General features: G+C 38.2%; 1 protein-coding gene across 1 annotated transcript; it reads right to left on the reverse strand.

Annotated features, from left to right (window-relative positions):
* Window positions 1-6,950: 6,950 nt before the first annotated feature.
* On the reverse strand, window positions 6,951-15,625 carry DPPA2 (developmental pluripotency associated 2). The gene is made up of 7 exons (XM_058555752.1): window positions 15,523-15,625; window positions 13,667-13,814; window positions 11,842-12,002; window positions 11,699-11,752; window positions 10,718-10,976; window positions 8,793-8,988; window positions 6,951-7,215 (listed from the first exon to the last, which is right to left on the reverse strand). Exons 1-7 carry the CDS (start codon window positions 15,553-15,555, stop codon window positions 7,113-7,115), a joined length of 954 nt encoding a protein of 317 aa, XP_058411735.1. The 5' UTR covers window positions 15,556-15,625; the 3' UTR covers window positions 6,951-7,112.
* Window positions 15,626-27,247: the final 11,622 nt, after the last annotated feature.

The raw sequence follows: 27,247 nt of genomic DNA on the forward strand, positions 1-27,247 counted from the left end.
TAATAATTGATTCAGGCATGAATGACCATTGGATGCTAAAACTCATTGGTTGAAGAGTTGTTGAGAAGGAGCAAGATAGTCACATGGCGTCGAAGTATCACCCTACAGAGTAGTTACAAATTCCAAAGTGAAAACTGCATGTAGACTGTGGTGGTCATCACTTTAACAAAGTGATAACATTTTGAATATAATGGTGAAAGAATCAGAATTATGTACTTTCTCATGCAATGCAATATGAAGTTCTCAACCTCATGCATGAAATATTCTTGCTAAAAATGTTTTATCTAAATCTAATCAAACCTCCAGTCTTAATATTGAGTTTACAGGAAATACAGAGAATTAGTCAAAGAACACCATGAGAGAGCAAACAATCCAGAATATGGTATACTGTACAAGAAAATTGAACTTTTCTCTTCAAAAAGTCAATATCATGAAAAAATCCAACAGATCTTTCTTGATTAAAAAGAACTAGACAGATATTACAATCAAATACAATGCCTGAAACTCTATTGAATCCTGGATTTTTAAAAGAAAAGTACATATTTTTGGGACAATTAAGCATATTTGAATATGAACTAGATATTGGATGCTATTATGGAATAACTTTATTTCTTAGGTTTGATAATGATACTGTGATTATTATTCTCATAGAAGAATATCCTTATTCTGAGAAGGTGCATGCTGAAGTATTTAGGGGCAAAGAATGTGTCTGTTTACTCTATCTATCTGGCAGGGTAACCAATCAAAAATAAATGGAAAAAGAGGTTTAATGAATGTGGCAAAAACGTTGGCAAATGATGAGTTTTTCCTATTCTTTCAACTTATTTTGGTGCCAGATTTTCCAAATATAAAATATAATAATAAAATGCATCATTAATGATAATCTAGCAGTGTTAAAAAAGTACAAGTGTGTTTCTACATTTGAAATTGATCAGTGTTTTTTACTACACTAACAAACGAAGTGGGAAAAGTAATTTCTTTTAGCAAGCTTTTGTAGTTTTCAGTGTATGAATCTTGTACCTTCTTAGTTAAGTTTATTCTTAGGTATTCTATGCTATTCTGGATGCTATTGTAAATGGAATCATTTTCTTAACTTTCTTTTTAGATCACCATTTTTAGTGTATAGAAATACAACTGATTTTTTTGTGTTCATTTTTGTATCCTGTAAATCTGCTGTATTTGCTCATTAGTTCTAACAGTTTTTTGAGGGATGATTTAGAGTTTTCTACATGTGATATTATGTCATCTGTGCATAGATATAGTTTTACTTTTGCTTTTCCAATTTAGATGACCTGTATTTCTTTTCCTTGCCTAATTGCTCTGGCTAGAACTTCAAGTTCCGTGTTGAATAAAAGTGGTGAAAATGTGCATTCCTGTCTTGTTCCTGACTTTAGGGGAGAAACTTTCAGTCTTTCACCATTGAATGTGATGTTAGCTGTGGGCTTTTCATATATGACTTTTATCATGTTGAGGAAGTTCCCTTCTATTCCTTGCTTATTGAATGTTTTTATTGTGAAAGGGAGTTGCATATGTTAAATGCTTTTTTCTGCATTGATTGAGTTGTGGTTTTTTTCCTTTACTCTATTAATGAGTATATTCCATTGATTTTCATATGTTGAACAACTTGTATTACAAGGATAAATTCCACATGGTAATAGTGTATAATCCTTTTAATATGCTGTTTAATTCAGCTTGTTAACATTTTATTGAGGATTTTTGTATCTATATTCATAAGATATATTGGTCTATAGTTATCTTTTATTGTCTTTGACTTTGTTATCAGAGTAACACTGGCCTCATAAAATGAGTTAGACTTCATCAGACTAATGAGCTTCTGCAAGGCAAAGGAAACCAGGATCAAAATGAAAAGACAACCCATCAACTGGGAGAAAATATTTGCAAATCATATATCTGACAAGGGATTAATCTCCATAATATACAAAGAACTCACACAACTGAACAACAAAAAAAAAACAAATAACCCAATCAAAAAATGTGCAGAGGATATGAACAGACATTTTCCCAAGGAAGATATACAGATGGCCAATAGGCACATGAAAAGATGTTCAACATCACTAATCATCAGGGAAATGCAAATCAAAACTACACTAAGATATCACCATACACCGGTTAGAATGGCTATAATCACCAAGACAAAAAATAACAAATGTTGGAGAGGTTGTGGAGAAATGGGAACCCTCGTTCACTGCTGGTAGGAATGGAAACTGGTGCAGACTCTGTGGAAAACAGTATGGAGATTCTTCAAAAAATTAAAACTAGAAATACCTTATGATCCAGCTATTCCACTACTGGGTATTTATCCAAAGAACTTGAAATCAACAATGCAAAGAGGCTTATGCACCCCTATGTTCATTGCAGCATTATTCACTATAGCCAAGAAGTGGAAGCAACCCAAGTGTCCACCCACAGACGATTGGATCAAGAAGATGTGAGATATATATATGTGTGTGTGTATGTGTGTGTGTGTGTACACACACACACACACACACACACACACACAATGGAATACTACTCAGCCATAAAAAAGACAAAATCGTCCAATTTGCAATAACATGGATGGATCTGGAGGGTATTAGGGTAAACGAAATAAGCCAAATAGAGAAAGATAAACACTGTATGATTTCACTCATATGTGGAAGATAAACTAACACATGGACAGAGAGAACAGTTTAGTGGTTACCAGGGGGAAGAGGGTTAGAGGGTGGGCACAAGGGAATTTATATGGTGACTGACAAATAATAATGTACAACTGAAATTTCTCAATGTTATAAACTATTATGACATCAATAAAAAAATGCAAACAAACAAAAAAATGAGTTAGAAAGTGTTTGAGATAGATTGGTGTTAATTCTTCTTTAGCTGTTGGGTCAACTTTAGCAGTGAGCCATCTAGTCCCCAGTTTTCTTTGTTGGGGGGTTTTGATTACTGATTCAACCTCCTTGTAATTGGTTCATTCAGATTTTCTATTCCTTCTTGAGTCAATTTTGGTAGTTTGTGGGTTTCTATGAATTTTTCCATTTCATCTAGGTTATATTCAATTTGTTGGTATACAGCTCTTCATAATATTCTCTTAATCCTTTCATATTTCTGCAAAGTTGATAGTAATGAACCCTTTTTCATTTCTGATTTTAGTAATTTGAGTCCTTTGCTTTTTTTCTAGCTATGTTTGTTAATTTTGTTGACATTTTCAAAGAACCAACTTCTGGTTTCCTTAATTTTATTGTTTTTCTGTTCTCTATTTAATTTTTATCCACTTTAACCCTTATTTCCTCCATCTCCCAACTTAAAGTTTAATTTGCGCTTCTTTTTATAGTTTTAGGTGTTCAGTTAGGTTATTGATTTGAGATCTTTCTTCTTTTTAAATGTAAGAATTTACTACTATAAATTTCCCTGTGAGCACTGCTCTCACTACATCCCAAAAGGTTTGGTATGTTATATTTTCATTTTCATTAATCTCTCAGGTATTTTCTAATTTCCCTTGTGATATCTTTTTTGATCCATTGGTTATTTTAAACTGTGTTGCTTAATTTCCACATATATGTGAGTTTTCTAGTTTTCCTTCCTTTATTGATTTCCTCTATTATTGCTTCTATTGATTTCTTCATTCCATTGCAGTCAGATAGTTTACATAATTTTGGTCTTTTTGAATTTCAGAGTTGTTTTTGGCCTAACATATTGTCTGTCCTGGAGATTATTTCAAGTGCACCAAAGAATATGCATTCTGTTGTTGTTGGATGTTCTCTGAATGTCTCTTAGATCTAATTGGTTTGTAGTATTATTAAGTTCTCCGTTTCCTTACTGAACTTGTCTTCAATCCATTATCGAAAGTGGGGTATTGAAGTCTGTAACTATTGTAGAACTGTCTATTTTTCTCTTTAATTCTATGTTTGATTCATGTTTGAAGCCTCTTTTGTTGTCTTGATGACCTGATCCTTTTGTTAGTATATAATTCTTGACTGTCTCTTGGAACAATTTTGGATATATACTTTTTACTTTCTAAACTTAATTTTTTTCATGTAATGAGCCTGTGTTCATTTTATAATGGGAACAAAGAGCAAGGCAAAAGGAGGAATCTCTATGCTCGTTCAGAACGCAGAACCTTCTACAAGACAACTGGCTTAGACTCGTCAAAAAAATTGTCACAGAGAAAATGGGGGAATTGATCTTGAAAAAGCTTTAGTAACCAAATATAATGTGTAAACATCAACTGGATTGTGTTTATAAAAGATCTGGACAATTGTGAAAATTTGAAAAATGTCTGGTTATTAGGTATTATGGATATATTTTATTAAGTGTGTTAATGCTACTATGCTGATGCAAAGATTATTTTTCTTATGGAATACAAGCAGACCCTTTTGGTGAAATACAAAGTAAGTTCTAAGTTTAAATAATTTAGTGAAAAAAATATATTCGTGTTACAATACATATCAAATATAGAAAATATTAACACATTGAATTTAGGTGGAAGGTATACAGGTTTCATTGTACTGTTTTCAGCTCTTCTGTGCATTGTAGTAATTTCATAATAAAAAGTCTGGAGGATAAATGAGATATATGTCATCTCTTCAGAAAATACGCAAGCAAGAAGGGACTGGAGTAATACTTAAAGCGTTGAAATAGCAACAACCAAAAAACAGAATTTTGTGTCCAGCAAAATTACCCTTCAAAAGTGGAGAAATAGTTGATCAAAGAAATAAAAACTGAGGGAATTTGTCACCAGTAGATCTGCCTTACGAGAGATGTTAGAAGTAATTCTTCAAAAAGAAGGAATATGATATAGGTCAGAAACTCAGCTCTACATAAAGGAAGAGATTTAGAGAAGGAATAAACGAAGGTAAATAGACTCTTTTATTCTTCTTATTCTTAATTGATCTGACACTTAAGTTTGTTCAAAATAAATGAGTACAACTCATAGATAAGTGAAATGAAAGGAATGTTATAAAGGATGAGGAGGAGGAATTGGGAATACTGTATTACAAGGTACTTGCCATACCCATGGAGTGGTATGGTGTTATTTGAAAGAGAACCTGGATTATTTGTAAATATAAATATTGCAAACTCAAGGGTAAGCACTAAAAAAGTAATGCAAGTATAATCGCTATACCAAGAGTAGAGAAAAAATGGAATCACATAAAACCCAGTTAAAACCAGTGGGAGAGAAAGAGGGAAACACACAAAAAAAGAAATAAAAAACAAGAGCAATAAAACCAGTAGCAAATATAGATCTTAATCCATCTATGATAATAACTACTTTAAACATCAATGATCTAAATATACCAACTAATTGAGGAGAAGACAAGCCAACGCTGGGAAAAATATTTTTAAGACATCTGATAAAGGACTGTTATTTAAAACATAAGAACTCTTAGAGCAGTAAGGGGCCAGTAAGGGAACAGTGGGACAGAGGTTAAGTAGGCGCCCTGCTGCGGCGACCCGGGGTTCACAGGTTTGGATCCCAGGCGCGCACCGACGCACCGCTTGTCAAGCCATGTTGTGGTGGCGTCCCATATAAAGTAGAGGAAGATGAGCACAGATGTTAGCTCAGGGTCGATCTTCCTCAGCAAAAAGAGGAGGATTGGCATCGGATGTTATCTCAGGACTGATCTTCCTCACATACAAAAAAGAAAAAACACATAACAGTAAGAAAATGAACTACCCAATAAAAAAATGGTTAAAAAGACCTGAACAGACACCTCACCAAAGACATACAGATGGCAAAGAAGCATCTGAAAAGATGCTCACATTTTATGTCATTAAGGAATTGCAAATTAAATCTATGGTGTTACTACACACCTATTAGAGTGGCCAAAATCCAAAGCACTAACACCAGCAAATGCTGGTGAGGATGCAGAGCAACAGAAACTTTCATTCATTGCTGGTGGGAATACAAAATGGGACAGCCACTTTGGAAGACAGTTTGGCAGTTTATCATAAAACTAAACATATTTTTTTTTTGGAGGAAGATTGGCCCTGAGCTAACGTTTGTTGCCAATCTTCCTCTTTTTTTCTCCCCAAAGCCCCAGTAGATAGTTGTATGTCATAGTTGTACATCATTCTAGCTGCTCTGTGGGATGCCACCTCAGCATGGCTTGACGAGTGGTGTGCAGCTCCAAGCCCAGGATCCAAACTGGCGAACCCCGTGCCACTGAAGCGGAATGTGTGAACTCAACCACTACACCACCAGGCTGCCCTCAAAACTAAACATACTCTTATCACAAGATCCAGAAATCACACTCCTTGGTATTTACTCAAGAGTTGAAAAAGTATGTCCACACAAAAACTTGCGCATGAATGTTCAGAGCAGCTTTATTCATAATTGACAAAATTTGGAAGCAACCAAGATGACCTTCAAAAGGTGAATAGAAAAACAAATTGTGGTACATTCAGACACTGGAATATAATTCAGTGCTAAAAAGAGTAAACTATCAAGCCATGAAAAAACACGAGAGGAACCTTAAATCCATGTTGCTTGAAAGAAATCAATCTGAAAAGTCAATCAAAATTGTTTGATTCCAATTATATGACATTCTGAAATAGACAAAGCTATGGAGACAGTAAAAAGATCAGTGGTCAGAGATTGGGGGGAGTGTTGAATAGATGGAACACAGGGGATTTTTAAGGCAGTAAAACTATTTTATATGACTATAATGGTGTGTATCATACGTCAAAACCCATAGAATGTACAACACAAAGAGTGAACCCTAATGTAAACTGTGGGCTTTGAGTGATAATGATGAGTCAATGTAGGCTCAACAGATGTACCTCTCTGGTGCAGGATGTTGACAGTAGGGAAAATGGTAAGGGAGGGGCAGAGGAGGAGTATTTGGGAACACTGTACTTTCTGCTCAATTTTTCTGAAAGCCTAATACTTTGAAAAAATTTTAAAATCTATTAATAAAACAAAACCAAACTGTATTCTATAATAGCTAAATACTTGAAGCAGCAGTAGCAGTCACTTTTTGGCTAACCTCAAGTACACAATTGCAACACTCCTATCTGTACTCAAGGCATCAGGCAACACTGAGGGTAGCTAGGAGACGATACAGCCATGATTGAGATGCAAGTCAGTTTAACTGTGGGCTCCCCACCATTCATTCTTTATTAAGACATGGCCCATTCAAAAGGAATGACGTGTTCACACCAGATTGCTTCTTTTTCTTCATTGTATTGAATCTCCTCATCATCTTTCTATTCCTATAAAGCAAGTCAGAAAAGAATTTTGAAAAATTGTTGGAATAAGATAAACCGTTCCTTCTATACCAACATGTTGAAAATGACAAATAAAATAAGGAATCCCTTTCTGGAGTTCCTGAGTAGTTTGCCCCATCACCTAAGGATAGTGGGTAAAAAGATTTTATGTAGTAAACAAAGGAACAAGATTGTCCGCTCATCCTCAGGGCTCATATTCTGTATGCTACGGTAGGTTCTACTTCCTTTATCTTTATACTCTCCCGTCCCTTCCCACAGCTTCTGGGCACATCCCCTCTCTGTTCACACATGCTAATGGGGTTCTCATTAAAAAATAAAAAGAAGAGAAAGAGAAGGAAGGAAGAAAGCAGGATGCAAGCAAGCTCCCTTGATATTACTGTCTCAACTAATTGCTATCTCCACCTCCTTGGCCCAGGTGGTAGAGATTATCAATATGTCCTGTTCTCAGTTCTTCACATGTTCTACTCCAACTTATCAATCACATTTCTGCTTCTCCTGACCCTCTCAACCTACTGTCAAAAAGGCCACCAATGGTGTCCCAAATTGGCATTCCCAACAGTACTGCAATATTCATAATCTTACATGGCCATCTCACTGCCAACATTTCCTTCTAAAACTCTGCCCACAGCTTCTTTTCCTCATTTATCTCCCAACTTCTAATTGTATACTTTTTCAGTCTCCATTGCCCACCAGCCATTGATACGCTGGTTCACTTTAGGACATCACCTCCACACAATTCCATCACCAAAAGCTGAATTTTGTACTCATGAAGGGACATTACGAGTTCTACGATTCATATAAAATCCAAGGCAGTGTTTATGTGTATGCCCAATGTATATTTTCTTAGAGAAGGGTGTGTAGTTATCACTAGATCTCAAAGGAGTCTGTGTCCCAAAAGTGACTGAGAAATAATGACCCACATGACAATATGTGAGACCTTTAATACAGATATAAAAGATTCCATGGTCTGCCTCTCCCTTTCCCAGGCTTATTTCTCAACATAAGCTTCAATAATATTGACCTATTTGCAGTTTCTAAGTATGTCATATTTTTTCGTTTCTGTGTGTTTGTATGGGCTATTTCCATTACCAAAATGCTGAAATTATTATTTTCCAACCGGTAGGCTCTTCCTCAGTATATCTGAAGCTTGCCTAAGTGGCTCCAATATAAGTACTATCCATACATTTTTACAGCATCTCTTACTCATTTTCATTCCAGTATGCTACATGGATTTTGTCTTACTAAGTTTTGTATCCTCTGCTAAGTGTCCAACATGGTAAGAACTCTAATGTTTTTTTTCTTTTCCTTAAAAATGGTCTCTAAAATTGAGGCAGTTAAGGTCTTAATTTGTCAGATACTTTGTTAAGTTTCCTAAGAAGCCACATTTATCTGAGTTCTAATCCACCACTAAGTTCTTTTCGCTTCCTATTTTTGCCTGATATATATGGCAAATTAAGAAAACAGCATGTTTGTCCTCTGCCTTCTCCTACTAAATTATTCGGACACCCAATTAGACATCTACTTTTCTGTGGGCCATGCTTAGAAAGATACTTAAGAGTTACCTCTGAGCGCACTCAGGACATAACATATTATCTTCTAGGTCTGGGGATGGGAACGTGCACGCTGGTAGCAAGAAGAGGGAGATCATCTTTCTGGGAGTGTCAGGTACCCAGGTCTGACCTGCACGGAAGTGCAGGCGAACCCAACCCTGTGTGTCTGCCCAGAGAGGTCTGCCATGGACCACACACCACCTGACACCTGGGGAGGGAAAGAGAAGGAAATATAAATAGCTAAGATCAAGTGACAGCGCCTAATCCAACCTCTCAGAAAGTCACTCTTGATTTTGCTCTTATATTCTATTGATGAATCAAGTGAATGAGAAACATGAAAAATCTAGATCAAAAGACACTATTGTCTAACTTCACAAATTATATAGCATGAGGGGTAATAACAATTAACTTTTTGGAATGCTTGCTTTGTGCCTAGGATTTTGCTAAGTGGTTTACATGTATTAATACATTTATTTTTAACATTATTAATATTTACTTTGTATTTATTTTTCTTACTTACAGGTAAGGTAACTGAAGCTTATGGGGTTAAACATCATAATTTTCCCAGAACCAAGACATGGACCCAAGTATTCTGATTCACAGCCAGTTCACCAAACCATAACATTGTACTGCCTCAGCTATAGAAAACAGGCAAAAGGGTCTTTGTTTAAAAGTATAAGGAACAATCTAATTGGCAAGATGGGATATTGCAAGAAAATAAGGTAAGTTCTAAAGACATCAAGTGTCTGAAATTGAAAGAAGGGAGCAGTCACTGTTGGCTTAAATATCTATAAATACATAGTATTTGTAGTGTTCTAGCTCCCTAGTCAGACTGTAAAATGAGAGTAGAGATTACGTGTGTTTAGCACAATGTACCTAGAGCTAGGCACACTCCTGGACCACAGCAGGTGCTTAATAACTGCTGAATGAATAGGAACTAAAAGGATGAGTAAGTGTGGGATGCCACTAGCTCATACGGCACATCAATGAAAATTAGAAAGTGGAGTCATCTTTGGGGAGGCGGTCCTCCAGACACAACTTTGTGGCTAGACAGCGCTTTTGCAAATTAGCAAAAGGTGCCCATTCCTCCTCACAGAAGGAGTGCAGCTTGAGGAGAAGACAGCAGGCCAACTTGAGCTCCTGGTCTTCCTTTCGGCTGTGTTCCTTGTATAGTGAACAATGTGCCTTACCATACAAGTCACCTCTGAATAAAAGAGGATCCAGAACACTTCTGGGAATGGGGTGGAGAGAGGAAAAAAATTCAAGCCAGAAAGGAGTGACTTTGTGCTGGCCTGAGATACGGTCTGCTGGAGACGAAAACAAAAATACCAAGGAGAGGGGGCAGGAGTTGGAGAAGCGTGGGGCTGTTATTCTCAAGATTTCTTAAGAGGACAAGGACCCCAAACATTTTAATTATTATTGCCTACTTTTGATGTGCCAAGTTGAATCTCGTCAGTCTCACAACCATTCTACGCAGTAGGACAGTTGTAATCTTCATGTTACAAATCAGGATAACTGGGCTTAAGCTATGTAACTTGCCGAGGCCATATACCTAAGAAGTGGTAAGACAAGGATTCCAACCAAAGCTATTCAGATCTAAGCCCCACACTCTTGTTCACTGTGATGAGGGCCTTGAAGAAGGGCGAGAGGGGAAGACCTCAGGCTGCGGCTGACCCCATTATCAGATTATGCTTTCTTCCCACCTTGGAATCCTGTTTAGTGATGAGAAACGGTCACTTCTCAATCACCCGGCTTCCAGATCCGTTCAGGCAAATCTTGGCTATCTGTCAATCAAATGATAAGCCCTATATGAACCTAACATCCAATCTACAGACACTTGCACTAACTCTTTCCCTTTTACTACCTCTCAGCATTGGACTAACACGAGTTAATCTTCTTTCTCTGGAATGGTACTCACTCTTTAAGGTTGATCTTACCAGAGGCTTGTGGCAGGAAGGTCTCGGCAGAAGAGGGAATGGGGCGAGAATTCATAGCCTTCGGTTGAACGGCTCTGGCAGCAATTCTTGCCCACGCTGCCAACATGGCTTCCTGCGCTGAAGTGATCACTTCAACTGTATTAGTCCCTTCCTCTCTCTCACTCTTCTTGCTTTTCCGCACCCTTGCTCTCTTGGTCACCATCTTGCATTTCCTCGAACATGACTGCAATCGGGCCTCCTGTGATGTTTCAGGAACATTCTGCAAATGGGATTCATGATGAGTAGTCAGTGAAGTGCTCCTGCCGTTAAAGACCTTGTGTCCATTTTACAGTTCTTTATACATTGACCCACGTACATCAGCGTGGGTTTAGGGATGTTCCCTCAGAGCAATGTTTCTCAACTGGGAGAAGTTTTTAATTGTTAAAACTGTGTGTGTTGGGGCCCACCCCATGGCTTAGCGGTTAAGTGCACGTGCTCCGCTGCTGGCGGCCCGGGTTCGGATCCCGGGCGCGCACCGACGCACCGCTTCTCCGGCCATGCTGAGGCGGCGTCCCACATACAGCAACTAGAAGGATGTGTGCAGCTATGACATACATCTACTGGGGCTTTGGGGAAAAAAAAAAGGAGGAGGATTGGCAATAGATGTTAGCTCAGAGCCAGTCTTCCTCAGCAAAAAGAGGAGGATTAGCATGGATGTTAGCTCAGGGTTGATCTTCCTCACCAAAAACAAACAAACCAACAAACAAAAAAGCTGTGTGTGAGTGGAGGAGGGGTACCTACTGACATCTAGTGGGTAAAGGCCAGGGATGTTTAGGCTGCTAAACATCCTAAAATGCACAGAACAGCCATCAAAACAAAAAGAAATTATTTGGCTGAAAATTTCAACAGTCTTGACTGAGAAATCTTGCCTTAGAGATACAACATGTATAGAGACGGTGGGCAGGAGGAAGAATTCACACTGTCATCACACTCCTCACTCACCTGTTTTTTTTCAGAGTAAGCATGTTCCTGGAGTCTCAGATATACCTCTATTTTCTAAGAAATTAAGAGGGGAAATAAAAATTAAAAGTTGACAAGGCTTCCCATACTTTCTCCCAGCAGGGAGATTCCCACAGCGTACTTACCTCGCCATCGGTACTCAAACTCAATTGTTGGCACCAATTCCGCAAAGTGTCCCGACGCACTTTATTAATCGGAGGCAAAATGGCCGGCAAGGGAAGGATTGGTACATTGCGACTAGGTTTGGGGCAAGTTTTGAATTGTTCATTCGTTTGAGGAAGATGAACTGAGAAAAGAAGGGAACCAAAGGAGTGACAGTTTAATATTTGTAAGATTCTCTAAAATTTTACAAAGTTCTGACTTATTTCTCACAACCCAATTTGCACATATACATATCAAATATTTTTCCTCATATTAAAAATAAGGTAATAGATTCAGTGGGCCGGCCCCGTGGCGTAGCAGTTAAGTGCTTGCGCTCTGATGCTGGTGGCCCCGGTTCGGATCCCGGGCGTGCATCCTCGGGCCGCTTTTCTAGCCATGCTGAGGCCGTGTCCCACATACAGCAACTAGAAGGACGTGCAGCTATGACAAACAACAATCTACTGGGGCTTTGGGGGGAAAATAAATAAATAAATAAAATTAAAAATAAATAAATAAATACTGTAACTTTAAAAAAAAAAAAAAGGTAATAGATTCAGAAATTAAAGGATTAGCCCAAGATCACACTGCCATTAAAATGGCAGACCTGGGACTTTAACCTACATTTTGAAATTCTAAATTCTATGTTTTTTACACTATATACAGCAACCTGTTGTGTTTCTTGCAGGCATCAGCAACCACTTGGATAGAATATTATATTGAATTGCTCCTCCAAAATGTCTAGATTCTGGACTACAAAATATCAGCTCTCCCTATAGAAATCAAAGAAACCACCCCAAACAACAATGGTCCTCCATTCTGCCAGCCTGCCTCATTTTCTCTGTAGTACCCTGTTTTACCTCACTGTGCTTGGCTTTAACCCACCACGATCTACTTCATCTTGAAGTCCTTGTTGCTGGCCCAGAAAATAAAATCATTCTGAAAATACTTATTTGATGCCTTTATGTGAAGCACTGAGAACAGATACAAAGGGTCATTATATTAAAAGCTGGTAGATATTTAACCAGTAATTACTCACCAAGCAAAATACTAGATATCTTTCAAAATCATTTAGTGTTCTAAATACTGTATGATCTCATTTATATGTAGAATCTAAAAAACCTGAACTCATAGAAACAGAGAGTAGATTCATGGTTGCCGGGGGTGGGGGTGGAGAGTGGAGGAAATAGGGAGATACTGATCAATGGGTGCAAATTTTCACTTATAAGATGAATAAGCTCTGGGGAACTAATGTACAGCATGGTGGCTATTAACAATTTTATATTATATGCTTGAAAGTTGCTAAGAGAATAAATCTTAAATGTCTTCACCACAGGGGGAAAAAAAACATAACTGTGTAAAGTGACACATGTGTTAATTAACCTTATTTTGGTAATCATTTCTCAATACATACGTATATCAATCATCACATTGTACACCTTAAAATTGCACAATGTTGTGTGTCAATTATATCTAAGTAAAGCTAGGAAAAATTATTTAGTTAAGAGGTATGTAAAGTATGTATTAACCAAATGAAGAGAAGATTGAGATTTATGGGTTGGGAATTTGAACTTATATCTAGCTGCCCCATAAGACCATGCTAAAGCATTTGTTCAAAGCACTTCACATGCCTATTTTTGGTGCCTAGCAAATGAGAAGTATGGGAGTTTGAGAAATCTCTTACCACAGATAATCAAGGTGAGATTTAAGCTAGGTGTCGTATAGTCAAAGGATAGGGAAGAAAAAATCTTACTTTTCCTGAGCTTATCCGAACTGGAAAGGCAGCACACTGAGCAATCCCTGTCTTCATACCTTTATCATTTGTCCTAGGGGTCTTCGGGTTGACTTCTGAAGTTGAAGAAACACTTGATTCCATTTGACGTTCTCCATTAGTTTCCTCATTAACTGGAACCAATGTGAGAATGACATTTTCTTCCTCTAATTCCTCCTCAAAAATATTCTGGAAAGAGAAGTGTCAATCACTGATTCTCATTTGATGTCATACAACTAAACTGCTTACTTTCAAGGATCAACTAATGAATAAGAAACTGAGAAGCCAGTAGGTGGATGGAGAGAAGACTTACTGAGATTCCTTAAATGTGATGTTGATTAGCAGACCCTTTAATAGATAAAGAGAAACAATGAGGAAATGAAGGGTAGGTCTCGGGTTTGGAGGAACCATTTCCCTCATGGCCTTTCCTCTCCATTAGCTAAAACACCAGACACTTTCATTTTATCACCTAAATCTGTACGGACTGCATTCCTGCCTTCCCATCTTCTATCACAGGATTCTGGTTCAAGCTGTCATCAACTCGCACTGGCAGATGCAATAATCTTCCGTTAGTCCAAAACCCATTCTGACTCCATTCTTCCTGAAGATTTCTCTCCTGCTTGTTTAAGATACTTCAATGACATATCATTGCTATTCAGGTTAAACATAAAACTCCCTCATGTAGCCTACAAGTTCCTGAACGGTCTGACCCCTGCCTGCCTCTCCAGCTCACAACCCCCGGGGCTTTCTGAGCTCCAGCCATCCTGGCCTTATTTCAGCCCCTCAACCTGAAAGGAACAAAGGTATGTTGTACTCTTTGTTGCAATCACAGTAACTAACACAGGACCCAGCAGAGTGCGCACTCAGTGTTCCTTTAACGATCTAATGAATGAAAGAGAAAGGGGATAGGCTTTTATTAGTTTTCCTATTTTACAAATTAGGCAACTGAGTCTCAAAAATTAAATGACCAGTGACATAGAGTAACATATGCTTAAGTTTCTGAACTTAGCCTTTCCTCTCAAATCCAAGGGTGAATAAACTCCATTCCAGCCCTCTTGTAACACTCTCTTGCCAGAACAGCAGAGTGGATCTGATGCAGCTACGCCCCTCCCCCTATTTAAATCTCTTCAATGGCTTTCCATTGCTCTCACAATCTTAGTTTGCATATGGGGATTTTGCATTTGTATACTGCTTTTTCAAAGCACTCTCACACACATTCACTGCTCGGCTTCAAAAAAAAAAAAATTGACATTATTGGGGGACTATTACTCCACTCTAGAGATAAGTGGGGCTCAAAGAAGCTGTACCACTTGCCTACAATCATATGCTTAGTACGTACTGGCCAATTCAGTCCTCTAGCCTGGTACAGTGATCCCTGCCTGTAAATACCTATGAAACCTTCTCAACTTATTTTTTTCTTCCAGTCCAGGACTACCCAAGCCTAGTCTGGAAACCCACTTGGTACCAAGGCCATTGGGAGGAGGTTACTTCTTACTCCTGGAGGAAATAAAACCAAATGGTCACTTCACTTTCTGACCCTCTTCACATTAGCCTTTTCCACTTTCTTTTTACCATAGCTCTCCATTTCTTTATTTTCTTTCTTTCTTTATTTTATCTTGCCCAGTTACAACATGTCTGTCTACAAAATAAATCTCTTACTTTGGACGAGGAACGGGAATCTTTACTCTCTCCTTTTTACTCTCATCCAGATATACACAGAACCACAATCACATGAAAGACCAGTAACAATCCACTTGGAAAGAGGAAGGGATTCCAAGATGGAGACTTCTTACATCCAGAAATTAAGATTCATAGCAAGAGGAAAACATAAACCAGCTCTAGAAAGGCTTTAAAAAGTGAATCTGGGGGAAAATTAATTCATTTGAACTAAACTTACCTTCTCGCTGCCATCGTAATTTGAGTTTGCCATTTCCAGGAACACTCAGAGGAAGGCAAAGCCAGCAATGTTAAGGAATCTGCAGTTTTCTCCTTTTAACCTGAGGGTTTCTAGCCTGATTTCTCCTTTTATAAGCAAATGTCTCCTTCTACTTCCTGTTTCCCAGAAGCGCTGTTTGCCATCCTCCCTTTTTTCCCCTCCCTCATTATCTGACAGTGTGATCATTTCATTAGTTTTATACTGTCTTGTCTATTAGGTGAGAGCTGATTTATTGAGTAATTAATATCACTCCTAATATTTAAAAAAGAAAGGTTTTTGTCTTTATTCCTTTAAGGTGAGACTTCAGAGAAAACTGGAAGTGACAAACTCTTGCTGACAAGTTACAATTGACTAAACAATATTTTTTAACATTTCTAGGGCAATATTAGTGATGGGTTAAATGATGTTATTATGGAAAGAATAGAAAAAATATTCAGAGGTATTTTATAACTGATTTATGCCTACGGGTGTGTCACTCACTGAGAGATTAGATTTAAATTGTTGGGATTGGATAACATAATCTCTCTTGGATCTAATTCTAAACAGAAATATTAAACCTGCCATACTGGTGAGCTGGGTAGAAGGCAAGGGTTTGGCTGTTCAGAATAGGAGCTTTAATACCAAAACATTAAGGCAAGTGAGGGACTAATAAAAGCAGAAAGAGTGCAAGCGCTTGGGAATTACTGAGGCATAATGTTGGAGGCAGGATGTGACAAGAGATGAGGCTGGCGAAGTCATAAATGTTTTCATAGGTCCTTCTATGGAGCCACAGCTACTAAAGGAAAATATCATTCACAAGCAATATGGCAGCACTGGCATCCAGTGCTCTCACAGTAGGGTTTCTCTGCCCCTAGGAAAATGATCTGGACCGTCAGTCTCAGGACCCAGGGAGGGGAGTCCAGGTCAGTTTAATTTAGTGTTACACTATAATCAAAGTGTGGTCTGCAAGGGCTCAGCTTCAGTTTACTGAAGAACTGGTTGGAAAAACAAATTGTGAGACTCTACTCCAGACCTCCCGAATGGGATCTTTGAGGGCAGGACCCAAGAACCTGTACTTCAACAAGCCCTCAGGGTAATTCTTATGCACCTAAAGTCTAGGAGCAGGGGCTGGATCAGGGTGTGGCCAAAGAACTTTGGATTAGGCAGAGAATGGTTGGAATCCTGGCTCCTCCCTTCCAGGATGGAAACTATATCGGCCCATGGAGATTCAGCCAAGGAAGCACTCCTTCTACCCCCTTGGGTGTGGCCCCATCTGATGGGCTTTTTCTGCATGATTTAGAGGGGAGCTGAACTGATCCCAGTGCCTCAGGCTAGGACAGGACTGCAAGTGGGAAGACCATCTCATTACCATATTTTCTTTTCTTCTTTGCATGTTTTACAATATACTTACCTGATTTGTCTTCTTGGCTTTTTTCTCTTGCTTTTTGAAAATGTTATATTGTGGAAAAGTTCAAACATGTACAAAAGCAGACAATAATATCATAAATCCTCGTGTATCTGTCATCCAGCTTCAACAACTATTGACTCCTGGTCAATCTGATTTTTATCTAAACCACCACCCATTTCCCCTCCCCTGGGTTATTTTGAAGGAAATATCTGACCTTATATCATTTCATTCATACATTCAGGAAAAAAAAAAAACAAAAGTTTTTCTAACTATAATTACATCTTTTTCTTATCTAAAAATAATTTTAAATAACTAACATTATCAAACTATCCAGTCTGTTCAAAAATTCAGCTGTATTTAAATATCCAGTTGTCTCACATATTTTCTCTCATTTTCTTGTTCTAACAATCTGTTTGAATTAGGATGCAGATAACGTCTACACATTGTGATTAGTTGTGTACCTTAAATTTTCTTTAATCTATAAATTCTCCCTCCATTTTTTATTTTCCTTACAATTTTTTGCTGTTGTCCTTGTTGTCATTAAAAGAATTGTGTGAATTTCCAGTAATTTCCTATCTGAATTTTGCTAATTTTATTTATTCCTGTGTTTAGCCTGTTCTTCTATCCTCTGCATTTATTGTAAATTGGTTTGATCAGATTCAGGGATGGCTTTTTTTTTTTTTTAACAACAAGAACACTCTTTCCCTCCCTCTTCATTCATCTGACTCCTCTTTCTTTAAGCTTATATATATATATATTTTAACTTAAGTATATTTTACGTATAACATTGTGTAAATTTAAGGTGTACAACATGTTAATTTGATACATTCGTATATTGTGATACTGTTGCCACTGTAGTGACAATTAGCATCTCTATCGTGTTCTTTAAGCTTAAACGCCAGTTTCTTGGAGTGACTCTGAGTTTGCTCCTGTTATTCGCTCCCTCTTTTCCTTCATAGAGTTTATTTGAATGTGTAATTCTGTATATATTTGGGATTTTACTTGTTTAACTTCATCTCCCCAATTAGACAGCAGGCTCCAGAGAGCAATGGCCAGATTTATTTGGATCACCCTTGGTCTACCCAGACCCTTGCACTGTGTCTGGTTCCAAATAGAGGCACAATCAATGCTAGTTATTCAGACTGCATCAGCCTCCACCTTTCCCCCACAGCCCACCCAATCCCCTTTTGAGTAGATGTCCTTCTCTGTGCTGTTGCTAAAGGATATGGTGTCAATGCTGATCACAGACTGACATGACTCTCTCCTACCAGACTGTGACGCTCTGAAATTCTCAGACTCATCTCTATTCTCCTGACGCTCAGCACAGGGCCTGGCTCAGAGAAGGCTCTTAATTAGGTACAACAAATGACTCTAAATCATATTGCACTAACTTTAGTTTGGGGCTTGGTATATACCTCAAAGCTCAAAAGCAGAAACTGTAAGGATGCTAAACTATAAAAAATAACCTAGGCTGTAGGATAGAGATTTAAAAAAGAAAGAAAAAATTGTTGGGCCGGCCCGGTGGCTTAGCGGTTAAGTGTGCGCGCTCCGCTACTGGCGGCCCGGGTTCGGATCCCAGGCGCGCACGGACTCACCACTTCTCCGGCCATGCTGAGGCCGCGTCCCACATACAGCAACTAGAAGGATGTGCAACTATGATGTACAACTATCTACTGGGGCTTTGGGGAAAAAAAAAAAGGAGGAGGATTGGCAATAGATGTTAGCTCAGAGCCGGTCTTCCTCAGGAAAAAGAGGAGGATTAGCATGGATGTTAGCTCAGGGCTGATCTTCCTCACAAAAAAAAAAAAAAGAAAAAATTGTTAATGAACACATGTTCTAATATTTATTCTAATAATAGACAGTAGTTCTGAAATAAAAATGCATTTTCTATTTCAAAAATATTTTGTATACTATAAGTTAAATATTTATAAATGCTTTGTATTTCTTACCTAGATAAGTGCTTTTCAAAAATCTTTTTTTTTTCTTTTAAATCAGAAGAATGTGCTCTCTAAGAGTAAATGTTGATGGGGCACTGAAATATAATACATAAAAGCGGAGCAACTCTGGTTGAGAAATAAAAACCCATAGGCATGCCACAGAACCCTAAAGTTCTGAGAAAGTCTGGAAACTATGATTCAGTATCACCACCAGGTGAAAGGGACAACTACTGAGTTTTTCAGTTTTCTGAGGAGAAAAATGAAAATTGCCCTGAAACATGTTCCCAACTTTGCCACAGCTGTCGTTTCAAGAAATTCCCACTTAAAAGGACTATTAAATTCATTTCTACTTTAGAGCAATAGTTACAGATCTTCACCCTCTGATAATAAATAGGCGTTTTTGCTTTTTTTTTTTTTCTTTTGAAAAATAATCTCTTCTGCATCATGGAGCAACAGCCACTATTAGGATCTTAAATTCAGAATTCAGATGAGTAAGGTCTATGCTCCTCTGATCTGTATAACTCAGAGGAGATGGTCAGGACAGAGCACAGCAGTGATGCGGAGAGGAAGTGGGGAGGGCAACTTTTGATGACTAGACAGGAAATTGATTTGGCTGTAGATTCTCCAATAATGGTTGCAAATTTAGGCGTAGCCCCACCGGCAAGTGTTCTTGGCTGGTCAAACCAAGTCCTTTCTCAGCCTCCTCTTTGCATATTGAATGCATATTGCATTTTCATAAGATCCATTGCCTATGAGACAAATAGAATATGTGTTAAACATGTTGGAGTTGGAAAGCTCAGTTCATGTTGTCCACTTGAAAGGGCTGACGATTGGTGTTAAGAACTTTTGGAGCCCTGAGCAATTGCCCTGCTTTCTGAGGATTGTGGATGAGGAACGATGGGGACTCAGGCCGAGTAATGAAAACCCAGGCTACTCTCTCCTACATCCCCATCGGTCACTTGTTCTTTCCTGAGTTTTCTACCTCTCCTTCTTTACAAGTTCTTCCCACCAGCACACAAATATTTCTAAGCCTGTCCCACTTAAAAACAAAACACACACACACACACACGTCTGCTTCAACACCATCATTCTATTTAACTACTATCCTCTCCTCTCTTTCACAGTTCAACTTTCTAAACATATCTTCTTACTCTACCAAGTTTCCTTCCCTTTCTGGTCTAATGGTTTTTCCATCTCTTTTCCCCACCTAACTCCTAAAACATTCATGTTTCGTAAGGTTTATTTCTCTGCTCTCGATCATGCCTCATGCTTTCCTAAAGCGGCCTCATTCCTTTTTCCAATTTCAACTGCCACCTACATGCTGACAACTCCCATACATATGTTTCTAGCATAATCTTTTTGCCTGCATTACTAACCCAAGTTTGGGCATATCCTATTACGCACTTCAAGCATATTAAAAAATGAACTCATTGTCTTCCTCACCAACTTTCAACCTCTTTCTGTATTTCGTCCCTTTTGAGACATATTATCATCCACCCAGTCATCTAAACAACTTGATTGCTTATTCCATCACTTCCTTTCCACTTGAAGCTAATTGAAATTGAGCTTGTTCCCTCTTCTGAACCAGCACTAACTGTTATCAGTCTTACCAGAGACTGTTTGAGTCCAGGACTCAGAAGTGGTAGTAAAGATAGCTGAGGCTACTGCTACAAGGTTCTCTAATCTTGATCTTTTTCTTGAATATGGTCTGAGTTATTTATGACAAATATTTTAGCCATGTCAAGTGTAGCGGCCACTTCAGTTTTCTTCCCTCTTTTAGGTCTGTGCTGAGGCATTACTGAGCTGGTCAATATCACACCTCATTTTGAATATGACAATTTCTGGACCACTTCTGTAGAGGTGAGCATATTCTGCAAACAAGTCTCATAATCAGTGGCCAAAAGTGAGGTATCATTATGATTTAAAAAAAATAAATGTTACTTATTTCAATAGTTCAAAACAGGTGGAAGTGGGACAGAGTGTGGAGAAAGTAACGTATGGGAGTAGAGATCAAGAATAGTGTCCCCCCTTATCTGTCCCTCTGCTTTCTCTGGCCTTGCTTTATACCAAAATTAGGCAAAATGATTCAGTATAAGAATTATGACTTTAGGGGCCGGCCCCGTGCCGTAGCGGTTAAATGCACGCGCTCCGCTGCTGGCAACCCGGGTTCGGATCCTGGGCGCGCACTGACTCACCGCTTGTCAAGCCATGCTGTGGCAGTGTCCCACATAAAGTGGAGAAAGATGGGCACGGATGTTAGCTCAGGGCCAGTCTTCCTCAGCAAAAAGAGGAGGTTTGGCATGGATGTTAGCTCAGGGCTGATTTTCCTCACAAATAAATAAATAAGTAAATTAAAAAAAAAAGAAAAAAAAGAATTATGACTTTATACCATTACTACCTTCCCAAAAAGTGACTTTTTTTTAATACGTGTCTTTACAGTCTCTCACAAATTACTTTTTTCTGCAGAGAATAAAAGAGAAATAAAAGTTGATAAAAGGACTCTCAAAATCCCAATTTACTAACCCCACTCTCGGTACTCAAATTCCATTGTTGGCACCAACTACATAAAGCGTCTTAAGACAGCCCATCCATAGGAGGCAGACTGGTTGGCCAGGGAAGTATTCTGTTTGGGGCAACTTAACATTGACGAACAGAAACTAAGAAAAGATGGCTGAGTCATACGTTAAGTGTATGTTCAGCTTACAAGAAACTGCCAAACTGTTTTCCAAAATGGCTGTGCCATATTGTATTCTCACCAGAAATGTTTGATATTCAGTTGCTTTATATCCTCATCAACACTTAGTATGATCAGTCTTTTCAATTTTAACCATTCTAACAGCTGTATGAGGTATTAATTTGCCCTCCGTATATCTTTTTGGTAGAGTAGCTGTTAAAGTATTTTGCCCATTTTTTATTGGATTATTTGTTTTCTGTTACTGAGTTTGGGGAGTTCTTTAATATATAAATTTAGAAGCAGCATGTCACCTTTCACAACAAAAATCCTACAGGGATTTTGATGGGTTTTCTGAGCCAATGAGTAATGGGAAGTATAACATACTGCAGGCCCAAGAGGATGATACAACTCTAGGAAAATGATATTTGGTACTGCGTTTTAATATGTTAGGGATATTTATTTTTCTTGCAAGAGGAATGCATTGAAGTATGTTCCTCTGTAAGAAAATACCTAGAATTAAGCAGAGTGCAGAGGTGAGTTAGGAGTTCTGCAAAGTGGAAGAATGCAATGACAGAATGCAGTTGGGTTGTGTGCGGTGCAGAAGGTATTGTGAAATGAAGATAATGGTCAACTGAGTATTGTATCAAGTTCTAAGCCTTCATTGCCATAGATGGTTACTATAACACAGCTACAATTTGGCGCAATAACCTGACCTGTGAGTGGGAGCTACAAAAACAAAAAAGGATGGCACTCATGTATCTTGGGTGAAGTGTTGATGACCTGCTGCATCTCCCTCTTTGTGTATTTACCCCAAATGAGTGAAACTTGAATGTTTACACAAAAAACTATATACAAAGGTTTATAGCAGCCTTATTTGTAATCACTGAAACCTAGAAATAACCAAATATCCTTCAACTGGTGAGTGGGTCAACAAACTTGGTACATCCACACAATGGAATACTGCTATTCATCACTAAAAAGGAACAAACCAATGATACATGCAAAAAAGAGTCAATCTCAAATGCATTATACTAAATTAAAGAACCTAGACTCATTGCATTTATAAGACACTATGGAAAAGACAAAACTAGAGGAACAGAAAATAAGTCATTGTTTTCCACAAGATGGGGGAGGGAGTAAGAGTTGACTACAAAGAGGCAAGAAGAATTTTCTGGAGTGATGGAAGTTCTACCTCTTGTGATGGTAGTGACTGTATTTGTCAAAATTCATAGGACTGCACATCAAAATGGGTGAATTTCACTGTATGTGAATTATACTTCAATAAACCTGACGAGGGCTAGAGAGATTAAATAAATTCCCAAAGCCACATAGCTACTGAAATTGTTAAGTGGCCGGTAATCCCTCATCACCTCAGTGCAGGAAACAAAAACAGAGACAAAACAATAGGAATTACATCGATTACTCTTGGCTGAGTACCTGTCACTTGCCTAACGCCATAATTCTTTTACATACATGATTTTTTTGAATCCAGTAGCCCTGCAAGGGTGGGTTTTTATCTTCATTTTAAAAATCAAGTAAGCTGAGCTTCAAGGATGGAAATATGAAGGATGAAATTCAAGGTGGAATATATCTAGCTGCCCCAAAAGCTTGGGCTCTTGTGATTCTTAACAGAAAGACATAAGTGGTGACTTTTAACCAATCTGGATAAAAAAAGTAGTTTCAAGAGTTGGAATGTACCAAAGAAGGTTATTAAAGAAGTAAGATTTAAGCAGGGCTTTGAATGAAGAGCAGAATATAGAATGTTCTGACCTTTGTTTTCTAGTGTTATAGCTGCATGAGTTCTGGAATACCGAGGAAATCTCGTCAGTTTCCGTGAACCTCTTTTATAACTCTCCTTGTTGTTATAAATCTCCCGGATGAATTGGGGTCCTCCTCTTCGTTATCTACCACGAGAATAAACAGGACTTCCTCAATCTCTATCTCTGAGGTCTCTGTACAGAAATCCTAGGAGTAGAGTCATGTGACAGATACCATTTCCTCTTTGATCTCCAAATTAAACTTTTTTCTTTAATTGAGGTAAAATTTACAATGAAATGCACAGATCTTAAGTGCACAGTTTGATAAGTTTTGAAAAATGATAGCCAACTCCCCAATCAAGACAGAAAATGTTTCCATCACTACAGAAAAATTCCTTTGTGTCCCTTCCAGTCAATTCCTACCACTTCCACACTTTGGGAAAGATGGATAAAGAGAAATGTCATCTTATTTACTTTGGATATGTGGATAATCCTCTAGTTTCTCATCTTGCTTCCCAGATGGTTTTTAATATACAAGATGATGGAGAAAAAGAATTAAAAAAAAATGAACAAAGGAATTGGTAATTTGTGGATGGACATCAGTTTTAGAATCACTTTTTCTTTACTTTATGCATTATCCTACCCCCAACATCCAGTCCATTCCTGAGTCCTGTCAAGCTCACCTCCATCTCTAGATGTCCAGAGTCCAAGCTGCAAACATTTCTTGCTAGAAATAAATACCTCTAACTGGTCTCCTCTAATGCACATCCTCTGCCTTCTGGTCCTTTCTCCACACTAGAGGCAAATAATCTTTGTGAAATGCAAATCTGTCATTTCAGCCCAGCCCCTTGAACTCCTGATGACTTGTTAGGAGTTTTTTTAAGATAAAGACAAAACAAGGGCCTTGTCTTGTCTGGGCCTCCATTCCTCTCTGGACTCATTCGATATCTATGTTCCTTGGCTCTGAACTCCCAATACACTGGCCCTTTGGTTTTTTTGTTACCTACCTCAGGATCCTCACAGGCCCTTTCCACTGGCTGGAATGTCCTCTCTTCTCCTTGTTTTTAATTTAATTCTTACTTGCTCTTCAATCTGATGTCAGCTCAAAACTCTTTCTCAGGGAAATCTTCCCTTAGGTGATGGACTCAGAAATGAAAAATAACACTTTTTGGAGTGATTTGCCTCCTCCAGGCCATTCCTGTCTAGGTATTCCATGGCCAGGAACAAAAGATAATGACCTAAGCTAATCCTTCCAATGCAAAATGTCTTCTGGGCCCATTTACTTCATTTTTGTAAGCCAATGTCATCTCCTACTTCCTGTCACCCTCAGTCCTGGAAATTCTTTCTCCTTCCTTATTCTTCAAAAAATATCATAATTTCAGCAGTTTTCTTATCCTTCAAGTAATGGTCCTTGAAATATCGAGTGATTACTGCTCTTATCATCTTTGGACTTCACATTCTAAAACAGAAAGGTGGGGCTTTGGGAAAAAACCCCACAATTCCTGCTAAGCAGTTTAAAAAGAATTTGCTAAAGACCTTCTAAAATAGTATTTTAGAAGGGATTAAAGTATGGCATTCAAGGAGGACTAGAAAACAGAATTCTAGGTACTATACACAACAGTGAACTTTTTTCTTTCCAAGAGGTGTCTCACAGCAAGAAATTATTTTCCTAGAGAATATTGAGTAAAATTAGACAGTGAGTACGTAGTAATACATAAGAGGACAGATACTGATTTTATATTGATTCCTAAGTAACTTGCAATCCATTTCCTCTTATAATTCACTCCAAACTTTTCCATTCATCATTCATTGAACAAGTATTTATTGAGCACCAACTATGTGCCAGGGTCTGTTCTAGGAGGTTGTGATAGCTAAGTGCACAAAACTGACAGATATCCTTTATACTATTAGGTGAAGATAAACAGATAATGAATGACGTATTATGTTAGAGGAGTTAAGTTATGGAAAAATAGAAAGCTAGAACAAGGTGAGAGAGGTAAATGGTGCTGGTTGGGGTGGAAAAACCGCTTTTGATTTTAAATAGGGGCCAGAGTATGCTTTTTTGACAAAGCGACATTTAAAGAAAGAACTTGAAAGTAAGGAAGTTTACCATATTGATCTCTGGGGAAAGAGCATTCCAGCCAGTGATGAGGCCCTAAGATGGGAGCATGTTAGCCGTGGTCAAGGAACAGCCAAGGCAGGGTGCTGGAGATGAGGTCAGAGGTGAGGGGTCACAGGGTAGGAGACTTTAGGTAAAGCCTTGGAGGTCATTACAAGGACTTTGGCTTTTCCTCTGAATGAAACGGGATCTGTGGAAGGGTTTTAAGCAGAGGAGTGTCATGATCTGACTTGTATTTCAAAAGGATCTTTTCATATATGCAATTGAGTATTTTATTTTAAAATAAAAGTTTTTATTTAAAAATTTTCAAACATAAAAGTTGGAACAACACTTGTATATTCTGTATGTCATTAACCAATCGTTAATGGTTAATGCAATATTCTTTCCGTATATTCTGTATGTGTGTATATATACACACACAGGCTTATAATAACAATCATAACAAAACGTTGGAGATTATAAACACATATATATAATCCTATATAACTACGATAGTTATCACAACCAAGACATTTAACATTGCTGTAGTATCATCTAATATCCACTCCATATTCAAATTTCCCCAATTATTCCAAAAACATCCATTTAACTAGAGAAACTATAATTTATCATTCAAACTAGGACTTTTAAAAAATGATATGTAACTTACATATGGTAAAATACACACATCTCAAATGCATAGCTCTGAGGACTTGGACGTATGGATACGCCTAAGCAACTGCCACGCAAAATAAGGTGAGCTCTCTTAATATACTGAGACAAAAGGTGTAAGCAGAACTGATTGCTTCCTTGTGAGTAGATTCACTGTAAATCTTTTTTGGCAACAATATCAGTGACATATTGGATCACATCAGAAAACATATTTCCGTTTGTACCATTCCTGGTGATAACTTTGAATACTTCATTAAGGTGGATGTAACCAAATTTCAATTTTTGCCTATAAGGCCCATCTTGCAAAATGTGGAAATTTACTTGAGGCAGTTTCAGGTAACTTAATTTCAATTTAGTGAATTAGTATTTAAAAAATGTCCCCATCTCCTTTCTCCTCCCCATCTCTGCTCCTTAGGGCTGGGGCCCGTAGATGGGGATGTGGCCACTTCCAGTGTTGCTTCCTGTCAGGGAGTTCACAGGCTTCCTCTGGGCAGATCAGTTCGCCTCAGCCAGCAGTGTCTTGGCAGGACCTCTCACTCGAGCTGTTACTGCAGCACCGACTCTTGGAGTTTTCCATGTCCCTTTGGAACCAATGGAAATTTGGAGGGCTGGCTCCATATTTCTCACATCACCATCCCTGTTGCACCTCACGCCTACACACACACGCACACACACCACATGTGCTTGTGGGCACAGACATATCTGCACGGCAAACATCAAGATCATCATACCACAGGGTCCCTTTGCCATGGAATTCATCTGAGGCACATGGAGTATATAGCTCCAACTTGTTTGTGCCTCTTCCTTGTAATAGTATTCTAGGAGCATGGGAGGGAGACAGTGAGGGGGGATAGATTAGGGTGGTTAAAATTTTGTAGAATTTGGGGGATGATTTATGAGGATTAGAATTGAGGAATAAATGTTAACTTTAGAGATTTCATTTTGCCAGGGGCAGGAAGGAGGGGTAAACAAACCATCTATAGAGAACTTTATTTAAGTGTGTTAGAACCAGGAGCTATCTACAAGCAGAATTAGAAAGCAAAGTAAAATTCTCAAATTAATGAAGAGAGGAAGGAAATAGAACAGAAGCTTGAGCAAGCCGATAACAATAGGGATAAAGTTAAAAAGGGAAACAAAATTAATAATACACATACAATAAGA

This window comes from Diceros bicornis, chromosome 15, assembly GCF_020826845.1.
Source record: "Diceros bicornis minor isolate mBicDic1 chromosome 15, mDicBic1.mat.cur, whole genome shotgun sequence".
NCBI classification, from domain to species: Eukaryota; Metazoa; Chordata; class Mammalia; order Perissodactyla; family Rhinocerotidae; genus Diceros; species Diceros bicornis.

Excerpts from the sequence above, each read along its gene's own strand:
- DPPA2 (XM_058555752.1), bottom strand. The coding sequence starts at position 15,555 with ATGGCAAACTCAAATTACGATGGCAGCGAGAAG. Across the intron at positions 10,977-11,698 it reads CTTACTCTGAAAAAAAACAG|AATGTTCCTGAAACATCACA; the intron begins GTGAGTGAGGAG and ends TCCCATTTGCAG. Across the intron at positions 8,989-10,717 it reads CTTCCTGCCACAAGCCTCTG|GTGTCAGGTGGTGTGTGGTC; the intron begins GTAAGATCAACC and ends TTCCCTCCCCAG.